Source organism: Fringilla coelebs (genome assembly GCF_963513975.1).
Source record: "Fringilla coelebs genome assembly, chromosome: 18".
Classification (NCBI taxonomy): Eukaryota; Metazoa; Chordata; class Aves; order Passeriformes; family Fringillidae; genus Fringilla; species Fringilla coelebs.
In genome coordinates, this window is record NC_140044.1 from 2,254,785 (window position 1) to 2,265,890 (window position 11,106).

General features: G+C 45.4%; 1 protein-coding gene across 1 annotated transcript; it reads left to right on the forward strand.

The window, feature by feature from the left end:
* Window positions 1-5,161: 5,161 nt before the first annotated feature.
* FAM210B (family with sequence similarity 210 member B) lies at window positions 5,162-10,706 on the forward strand. Its single transcript, XM_084217981.1, has 3 exons — window positions 5,162-5,330; window positions 7,148-7,320; window positions 8,648-10,706. Exons 1-3 carry the CDS (start codon window positions 5,202-5,204, stop codon window positions 8,862-8,864), a joined length of 519 nt encoding a protein of 172 aa, XP_084074107.1. The 5' UTR covers window positions 5,162-5,201; the 3' UTR covers window positions 8,865-10,706.
* Window positions 10,707-11,106: the final 400 nt, after the last annotated feature.

Consider the following 11,106-nt stretch of genomic DNA (forward strand, 5'->3'; position numbering starts at 1 on the left):
GCTTTGCTGGGTACCAAAAAAGATGAGTTTATGTTAAAGCCTGTGTTCCAGTGGGGAATGGTTCCATGAAAAACACATCTCAAGGAACCAGGAGTGGGTACAGCAGTTATTGCTCCTCACACGTAGCCCAGGTGAATGGTTTCAGAATGGTGAGAGCTGCAGTGCTTCTGTGAAGGGAGTTTTGTGTGCCCCCAGAGTTCCCAGAGCCAGGGCAGAAGGAGCTGTTGGGACACGGAGCTGAGCCACCCCTTTAGGGTGACACACGGTGGGTGCCAAGGAAGAGCCTTCTGCTGTCACTCCTGTAGTTCAGCTGCTCCGTGAGGAAATAACCTCCCTGCTCTGCCGGCTATCAATCCCACACCCGGCAGGATGTGATTTGCACTCACACATACCCAAAAGGCGGCACATCACACCAGCCAAATGGAAAAACATCTCATCAGAGGATCACTGGCGAGGATCTTGTGGAGAGGAGAATTAATGCTGCTGCCTTGTGTCAACCAAGGTGTTGGAAAATATACCAAGTTTAATTTATTTTTTTTTATTTTATCACTTTAGTCAGTTTTCACAGAATCACAGAATGAACTAGGTTGGAAAAGACTTTTGGTATCATCAAGTCCAGCCTGTGTTCGCTTTTGCCCCGGGGGAAGGGAATTAGAGTTTCTTTCCATGGGCATTGTCTCAACAGACAGAGAGTAGCACAGAAGACGCTCAAAGGATAACATCCATCAACGGCAATTAACGAACCATCAGCTCCAAACAGCCCTGGGGTGGTCTGAGACACCTGATCTGGGGAAGAAGAGATAAGAATGAGGACCGAATTAGCATCAGAAGCGATCTGTAACCAATAGGAAATCAAATACTAAAAACTCCGTAACTTGCAACCAATGAACATTGAACCAATGAATCTCTGCTGGTTTTGACTGCATAAAATTGGTGGAAAATCCAGTAAAATCCTTGTGTAACGGAATGATTTTCTCTGCGTACTGGGGTTGTGTGTAGATGCAAATATTTCTGTGATACATCCTGGCCAGAACAACATCCTGGCCAGAAATAGAGTAATGCCTTGATTCTTTAACACTAAAAATATCCCTGGAGGGTTTTTATATTTCCCGCAGCTTCGGTGACAAAGGGAGAAAGATGCTGAAAGAATTCTGCTTCCTCCCCAGAAAGGGAGCGAGCCTCACTGCTCAGCAGCACCAGTCTGCTCCTCACACACATGCACAGGGAATCAGCAGCAAAACCCACCAACACAAGCAATAGGAATCCTTACATTTTCTACACTTCTATTTTCTTTTCTTTTGACTTTTACACCTCTTTTTGCCCAGACAGACTAAGGGGTTAAAGAGCAACACCTGCCCGGCAGGGGTAGGTCCCCTCTGTGCAGAGGATCCTGCAAGTCATCACATAAATTGCCCGATTAAGGAGGATTTGAGTAGAACCCACAGTTCCCCTTGCTTGGACAATCACAGAGTCCCACAGCTCCAGGAGAGGCCCACACAGCCCCGTTCTTCAAGAATTTCCAGGTAAAATAAACAAGTAATTCCTTCTTTGCTGTCCTGTTAAGAAATTTTTCTTGCCCTGGAGTCCTCTCAAAGGTGAGAATGCCTGGGCTGGATTTCACTGAATTTAGCAATCCTAGCACTGCAGTCTTCTCCCATTTGAATAGAAGATACCAAGAGTTAATGACTTTCTACTGGTTTTGCTGGAGAAGAAAGATGTCCCTGAAAGCTGATTGTATGTACTCAAGGATCCGTGACCCAGAACTTTGCTAATAAGTATGTTTATCAACTGCATATGGATATTCCTTTCCTGACATCACTTTTATTCTTTTTCAACTTATCAACTAGCTCCATTATCTCATCCTCATGATTCAAACACTCTCAGAACATGATGTGAAAAAGCCAATGTACTAAAGAACAGGGCTACTTAAAACTAGTTCACATGCCATGCCCTTAATTTACTATAATATGAAAAAATTTACCTTAGCTTCTGTTCTAAATGAGGTTCATGATCAGTTCACAGCTCATCTCATTACATTTATATGCATGACATTACTACATCTGTAATAATGCTAAATGACACAGCTTCCAGCACGAAGAAGAAATTGCCTCCCACTCTCACACAGGAACCACTTCCTACGTGTCCATTAGAAGGCATTAAATTTTGGTGCCAGCACATTCACAATCTCTGAATTATTTGTAGATTAAATAATTCTAAAAACATGTAATGAATCTGCTCTCATGCAATTTAGAAAAATAAGCAGGCCTCTAAGATTTCTTAAGATCTCTAAGATCATCAAAACATCCTTGTAGGTTGGCTAAGGCATTCTCCCAAGCTGTTACTGAATTACTGATCACATTTATCCCTGCAAATGGATTTAACTCCTAAAGCTGCTCACTGCAGAGTCTCACAGGCAGCAGTGGTTGTATTTAGCTTGGACTCTCAGCAAAGCACAGACTGAACAACTCTGCATCCTGAATTTCGGGTTACATAAATTGCACATTAGAGCACACTTCAGTTTTGTCACTGTTCCTACAGCACTGTCAAACCAAGAGAGATTTTGACTTCAGAAAGTCAAATTACGGAAGGGAAATTGTTATCTAAGAGGTTTATAACAGATACCTTGATAAAGAGTACCCCCTGTGTTACTACATTATACACATTCTGATAAAGACATGACAAACCTTTCTGCAAATTATAGAGAATGGTCATTATGGAAAAGTCTTTGCCTCACAGGAATTCAAATGCATCTCCTGGTGACATTATACCTACTGCCTCTTCAATAGCTCTCAGCTCAACTCCCAGCTTTCCTTTTACTGATGATAAACAGTGACTGCAATAACACAAATAACACAAAACCAGAGCAGCACTCTCTGCCTGTAGGAAAATTGCAAATGGAAAATAAGAGTTTATCTATGTAGAGACAGACTGAGAGATGGAACAGGGGTTCAGACAGAGCACAAATGTAGTAAAGTGTGTCAGTAATTTAGGCTTATTTTTAAATAACACATCCCTGAGCTGTCTGGAATTGGGGTTCACATCTCCACACCCCACGCTCGTGTTTCAGGACTGCAAAACACATTGTTGTGATCTGTGCATTTTTTAGCATTTTGCAGCATGCCTCTTTTCAGTTAATCTTATATTTAGTGTAGACGCCAAAACATTTTGAGAGGTGTTTGTAAATATACGTGTCTGTGCAGAACCCTTTCCTTGAACTGTTTCTGAAAGTTGTACCTTCTCCCCTTTGTTTTAGTTACAATGAGCAGGACAGAGCTAATGTCTTTTTCTTTTAAACCATCTTCACATTAAGGTGTCTCCAGCCTGGCTGTTTGCTCCTTTCTCACTGAGCATATATCACTGGGTGTTTATCATATTGTTCCTTCCTGCTTCCAAACAAAACCTCCCACTGAGATTTGGGGGCAGCAGACAGTCAGGCTGTGCATATACAACTGCCAGCCCTAATGCTTCCATGCCTCATTAAGTGACCTCCTGCTCTTTTCTGCACTTGCCCAGGATTTTTGGATGTCCAGCAGCAGCAACACATCTGTCACAGGAGAGCAGCTCCCTGGTCTGTGTCCCAGAGAGGCTCTGATGTATCTCCCAGACAAACACAGTGTCTCTGTGCAGAGCCCAGAGCTGCCACTGACATCTCTTTTGCTGAGACCAGAATTAACTCTGGGGATTTTTTTTATTATTCAGAAAGAAAACAGACAAAGTTGTAGTGTGCTCTGCTCAGAGCACAGCCATGCCAATATCACCTGTCTGCTCCGTGGTGTTGGTGTGCAAACAGTCTCAGAAAACACACAGCAAACTGCTTTGGAGCAGTAATAAACATTGAGATTGTGTTCTGAGAAACTATTCTTCTCCAAAGCACTCAGAGAGGGGCTGGATTTATGAAGCAAGAGCTACAGGCAGTGTAGAGCCCTGGAACTGGCAGTGCTCTTGAGACAGAACAGATCGTTTCAATACAAGCAAAGCTCTCATCCTCTCTTCCCCTGAGATCCCTCCTGAAACCCATCTGTTCTGTGGAGCCTTGCACTCGACAGCAGGCACCCACCAGCACTGCACCATGCCGTGCTGTCCTGTGCAGCTCCACTCCGGGCTCCTGAACGGCAAATTCTTCTTATTTATCGACACAGTCCTCCCATTGTCCTCAGGCCTGTGTGCTCACATGGCTGCGGAAACACAGCGTGCCTGAAGAGGAAAGGCTTTGCAGCTGGAAGAGAGCAGGATTTTATTGTGGGGCTCGACCTGGGGATGCAGTTTCAGGGATATTCGCCCTTCACCCTGCCATGTGTCTGCGGTGGCACAGAAAAATGCTTTCTTTCCTGCATTTCAGAAAAATGCAGGGATGAAACCCTTGTGACCACAGTTACAAGGGCACCCTCTGCAAGCTTGTGACAGCTCCCAGCTGTGTTGGGTGGTCATGCACTGGAGGAATGGGATGGCATCCAGAGGGACCTGGACAAGCTTCAGAGGTGGAACTGTGTGAACCTGGTGACATTCATTCTGCAAGGCCATGTGCAAGGTGCTGTGACAGGACCCAGGGACCAGCTGGAGCTGTGCCAAGGAGGGTTAGGTTTGATATTGGGAAAGGTTCTTTGCCCAGAGGTGCTGGGCACTGCCCAGGCTCCCCAGGGAATGGGCACGGCCCGAGGCTGCGCACTCAGACAGCGCTGCCAGGGATGCCCATGTGGGATTGCTGGGGTGTGAATTTCCCCTCTCTACATTTGAAGTCATTCCCCCGTGCCATTTCACTCCAGTTCCTGAGGAAGAATCCCTCTCGTTTGTTGGGGATTGTTGGGGCGTCCTGTGCAGAGCTCCGAGCTGGACTGGATCATCCTTGCGGGTCCGGCCCAACTCGGGATACTCTGTAGCTCTGTGACCATGTACAAGCGCCTGGAGCAACACGACGAGGGGAAATGACTTCAAAATGAAAGAGGGAAAGATAAGCCTGAATATTCGGGTGAAATTCTTGGCAGTGAGAGCGGGGAGACCCTGGCACAGCTCGCCGATAGGAGCCGAGGCTGCCGCATGCCTGAGGCGCCCAAGGCCAGGCTGGGCAGGGCCGGGACGAGCCCCGCGATATCGGCGCCTCACCAACGCGAGCGCTGCGGCTTTAAGGAGGCGGTCGGGGCGTGTGCCCGGCCCGTCATGCCGCTCGGGGGGCCGGGCCGCTGCCGTGTGCCGGCGGTGCCGCCATGTACCGCCTGTGCCGGCTGTCCCCGCTGCTGTCGCCGCTGCTGTCCCCGCTCCGCCTGCCCCGCTCCCCCTGCCCCGCCTGGGCCGCGCTGCCGCCGGGGCCGGGCCCGCGCCGCGCCAGCGCCAAGGTACGTGAGGGCTGAGGGGCCGCCGGCCGAGCGCCCCGGTCTCACCGGGCTCCTCAGCCTTTTGGGGGTGTATTTCGGTGTTTTTCACCTCCATTCCCTCTCCCAGCCCCCCACGGGATCAATAAATCGTGTGTGTGGCGGGTTTCTGTGGGAGCGGGTGTGCACCTGCTGGCGGGCACGTTGGCAGTGTGAGCTTTAATGCCTGCAGTGTAATTTGCAGCGTGGTTTCTGCTGCCTCGTTGTGAAGGATCGCGGGCTGTTTTAGATGTGTGTTCGTGCTTCAAATCGCCTGAATGATGCGAATAAAATCGGCTTTTTAGCTGAAATATTGTCGCAGAGTGACATGGAAATAGGCAGCAGCTTTACTTGCTAAGCTGGACATTGTTCCCTACGTGACTGCCCTGGGTACTCCAAATAATATCTATTGAAATGGTTCTTTTTTTTTATGTTTTGCTTCAATACCATTCCTGGTGTGTGAGCCTGTGAATACAGGGGAATTGGAATGGACTTGAAAGATCAGAACAAGCAATTTTTCAGTCCTTATGATCCATCCCTAAGACCCAGAGCTCACGAGCCACAAAAGAAAAATCTAAAGTTTTAAAAGACAAGAATCGGGATAAGCTGAGCTACACAATTTCTTGTTTCTGTATTTGTATGACTTCCTGTCAAAATGAAATACAAAGTAACACAAATGATTACAAAAGAGAAAAACAGCAAACAAATGTGGGGTTAGGGTTTGGGCGGGCGGTGTGCTTACCTTGAGGGTTTTAAGACTGTCTTGTATGCTAATTTACAATCTTAGCAAGTCTAAGAATTAATCAAGAGTATTTTTCTTCGAATTTGTATGCCTTGAAACCACAGTGGGACAGTGGTGGCAGGCACCTGGTGGCTCTACCTGTCCTGTGCTGGCTGTCACATTGTCACAACTGCTGCTGAGCTCAGCTGGAAAGAAAGGACTCCTCTAATGTTTCCTGACAATTGCTAACTAATTCTGACAAACCCTGAGGTTTTTGTGGAAATGTTTTCTTCCTGTCAGTATTTCTTCTCTGGCTAGCATGGGGAGTTTCCAAGGGCTGCCAAGACAGTTGCCTTTCTTTGATTGCTTTTCAGATTGCTTTGGGATATGGTTTAGTATGAAGTTCTGCACTTGAAAGGTACCCAAATAAAAATCTATTAATGACTTCTGCTGTGACAAAGATTTTCAGTGCAGTTGGGCTCTTGTTGCCAGCCCTGGCATGTCCCTGCAGTTGTTGCCTGCACCGTAGCAACAGAGTTGCTTCTTGCTGTCAACACTTGCAATTCTTCCTTTGATCAGCTCATCCATTAGGGGTGACTTATAGGAACTTAAACTTTGGATCTTTTCCATCAGGGAGCTGTGGTGAAGTGGTACCAGGTGGACTTCCAGTGCCCCTGGCTGCTTAGCCCTGAACAAAGATCTGTGCTCTGAGGAGTCACTGGGTAAAGCTGGGCACTGGGTGGAAGCAAATAGCTCTCACGCCTCAGTCTCTTGGCTCCAGCAGCTGTGTGGGTGTGCCTTGGCACAAATTTGGATCAAACAATCTGGTTTTAATTATGAAACCTGAATTGTGCAAGAATTTACACCAGGATCAGTGCATTCCTTTGACAGGAATAGGTGGGAGAAGGAAGCTTGTCTGGGCTCTGCCACAGCATCTGCTGTGCTGGTGAGGAGGAGCAGAAGTGAGTTTCTGTCTTCCCAAATCACTCTGTGTGCAAGACACTTCTTTCATAATTTCAGCTAACTGCAATATGATCTTGTGCTTAATGCTAACAAATACTTCTAAGTCTTTTCTTTTTAGGATGCAGCTGAACCCCTCAAAAATGCGGCCACTGATCCCAGTGCTGAAAACAAGAAACTCAACAAATCCCAGCAGCTGAAAAAAGTTTTTAAAGAATATGGTGCTGTAGGGGTCTCCTTCCATGTTGGAATTTCCTTAGTATCTCTGGGAATCTTCTACCTGGCTGTGTCAAGGTGAGGTTTGTACAGCTGTCTGTCACCTCTAGGTAGCTGTAAAAGTAAAATACATTTACCATTGTGCTTATCTGTGACAGGAGACAGGCACTTTATGCCTATTGGGCCTTACCTCCTGAATTTTGAGTATGGATGGGTCCATAAATGGACATGAGGACATGAGACAGGAGAGTTGTACGTGGTCATTTTGCACAGGTTCATCTGCAGGGAAAACAGCAGGCACAGCACCACCATAACTGACCAGGCAGAAAATGTATTTGTTCTGCAGATATCTTTTGTTCTTGCTTGGTCTAGAGAGATAGAGCCATGCAAAATTGCTCTGGGGCTTAGAGATAAAGGTATTTTTCTGGGTGTTGAACACAGTTTGTGCAGTTGAACTGCAGAAAATAACAGCCACTAGAAGAGGATTAGAGTGAAAATACAGGAGTCAGGTGGGGAATTGTGTGTGTGGCTTTGTTGGAATGCATGTTACACGAGGTATTCCAGCTGAGGAGGCAGGGGAACCTGTTATTACCGCAAACATTCCCTGCTGCTTATTCCTGACTCCAGTGGGAATATGTGAACACCTGATTTCTCCTGTTTACTACATTGTAGCACAGGATGGAAACATTTTTTTTTCCTGCAGGTATGATTGAATCCCTGATGAAATCTGCTATGTCTGTATTAATGAATTTGGTGGATAATGCCCATTTGAGCTCCTCAGCACTTCCTTTACTTGCTAGATTTTAGATAATTTGTCATTTTGTAACACTAAGCCTAACAGCAGATACCTCATTTGGTTTGTGCTTAGGTGATAAATTTCCCCAAGCCACAGAATAGAGTTTAATATCAATTTGGGAAGATGAAACTCCAACACGAACTCACAGTAACTCTTTAAGAATCACTTTGCAGAGAAACTTCATCTCTAAAGGCTGAGTAGAACTGTGACACATGAACTTTTGTGAGCAAACCCCCAGCAGTTTATATTTTTAATCCTAACCTAAGGCAGCATCTCCTCTGCAGCAGTGTAGACATGAACACGGTGCTCATGGGCTCTGCCACAGCATCTGCTGTGCTGATGAGGAGGAGCAGAAGTGAGTTTCTGTCTTCCCAAATCACTCTGTGTGCAAGACACTTCTTTCATAATTTCAGTAACTGTAATATGATTCACAGTAACTCTTTAAGAATCACTTTGCAGAGAAAATTCACAGTAACTCTTTAGGAATCACTTTGCAGAGAAACTTATCTCTAAAGGCTGAGCAGAACCGTGCCACATGAACCTTTGTGAGCAAACCCCCAGCAGTTGATATTTTTACTCGTGACCTAAAGCAGCATCTCCTCTCTGCAGCGGGGTGGACATGAGCGCGGTGCTGCTGAAGCTGGGTTTCAGCGAGGCCTCTCTGCAGTCCCGGATGGCAGCTGGCACCAGCACCTTCGTGCTGGCCTATGCTGTGCACAAGCTCTTCGCCCCCGTGCGCATCAGCATCACCGTGGTGTCCGTGCCCTTCCTCGTGCGCTACTGCTGCAAGGCCGGCTTCTTCAAACCCCCTGCCTCCAGCCCCTGAACCTCCTGCCTCTGCTCTCCAGTGCAGCCACAGAGCTCTTCAGGGCAAAAGTCTCTTTCAAAGACTTGTCTGGGTTCAGGTGTCGATCTCATCTTGCATTTCTCACTTGTTTTTTCAGGTAAATGTCACTGTGAAAAGCGCTGTTCTTGTCTCCTTTCCCTTTTGCCACTCATTCTTAGGACAAACCTGTTTACATGGGATCTGGATTGAATTTCAAGTGGGAATATAAATGCTTGACAATGAGCATAGTTCTGGGTCTTTTATAAGCCAGCTTTTGAGCCTTTTTGTTTCTTTTAAAAAGTCATAGCTTTCATTTATTACTGTGTAGCTGAGAAACTGTGAGAGTCTCTTTCCAGCAGAATAAACAATATCTCACTACATGGGTAGTTCTCTTGATAAGGGTATGTACTGGAATCTAAAGTGGCAGGTGGGTGTTTCTTTTGTTAGAACAGGCTTTTATTATAGCCCTTCTTGTAGTACAACACAGGCACTGAACTGACTTCAGCAGGAGTACCCATATTAATTATTGCAGTCGTAATTGATTTAGTCATAATAGGTGAAGCACTGTTCTGAAACTAGGTGTATTGCTTCTATAGTCCAAGATTTTATTGTTTGAAAATGTGCTGGCTGGGAGCCAGCCTTACTAAAGTCCTTTTGCTTTTTAAATGTCTCTAGACTCAGAAGAAATCCTGAGCCTACTGCAATCAGTGTAACCAGAATTACCTATGTGAACATACTCCAAACAGCATCGAGGCAGAGAGGAGCTGGGGGTTTTTAAGAGTTTGAGATCTGGCTTTGTACTGGAAACTTTTTTTAAATCTTAAAACTAACCCCAGCAGCTTTCTGCTCCTGTGGGTGAAACTCAGATCTGCATCAGAAGTGCAAACATTCCAATTCCCAGCTTCCCAGGAAGAATTCCTGCGCTTGGGGCTGAGACTGGTGAATGTAGCAATGAGGGGGCTTTGCCTTTCCTTATGGGGACACTGTGGTGTTACAATGTATTTACAGGGGCAGATATCCACATTCCACCTTCCACTCAAGCTGCAGATTGATCCTAAAACAGATAAATTAGTGCCACACTGGGGTCGGCCTGGGTTTTGTGCTCAGGCCTGTACTGCTCTGAGAGCCTGAGCAAGAGCTGGGGCTGTTTGGGACCTGCTGGCTGCTCTGTTCTGAATTCTCTTTGAGCTTGCACTTACCCCAAGGTGGCTCTGACAGATCTGTTCATACAGAGCTCTGATTTAAGTAAAATAGCAGGAAAATACCCTGAAATAGCTTTCTAGTTTTGCTAAAATTTAGTGAATAGAGAGGAATAAAGGGTGGAATTTTGTTAAGAGCTGGCTGAGGGAAGAAAGAAGTAAATAAGTTGTTATGAGCAGCCTCTTGCCTCCCCTCAGCTAGAACATTAAATTGCACCTTAACTCCTTCCCCCCAACAGAAAGGCCCAGGTTTCATGTGGACCAAGGATAAGAATTCCAAAATAACTCTGAGGCAGCCTTGTTTACTTCAGTTAGAATAATTTCTGAGAAGGATGTTTTGTCTTAAATGTGATAAAGAAGGAATATTCAAAGTTTTTTTTCAAAATCATATGAAATAATTAAAAATAATAAAATAACTTAAAAGTCAGTAGAAGGCACCAGCACTAAACTAGAGTTTTCTTGCTGTAAAGAAACAGCTTCATATAAATTGTGGCCAGAAGTCTGATTACTTATGTGGTTGTATAAACTACTGGCAGTTTGTTTAGATGAAGATTTTTGCAAAATATATTTTAAATTGAGAATATATTTTGAATTCTGGAGTCCTTGCTTGTAGAAGGATCCTTTTTTAAAACTGTTTGTAAAATAGCAAAGCCTTATTCTGAAAAGACAATAAATTGCTTTGTCTTAGTTTGCTTTAAGTGTTTTCCTGGAAAAGAGCTGGCCTTGATTTTGGTGGCAAGGGGCCTGACCCTTGGTCCAGTTTAAGGAGTGTCTTATAAACATGTGGTCTTGTTACCCAACATAATCTGAAAGTACTTCTGAGAGAAATGGCTGGAAGATGTTATCAGATGGGAGATCTTGGAATAAACTCACTGGAAAAAGGACAGAGCAGGCCAAGCTTCAATAAACCAAGCAGCTTAAGTAGCAACACATTTGGTACTTACCTTGCAATCCTAAATTAGGATTGTGGGATGGTGAATGACTGTGTGGTACCAGCACTTTGAGCTTCCCCTCTGACAGAGGGGGGGCATTATACTTTGGGA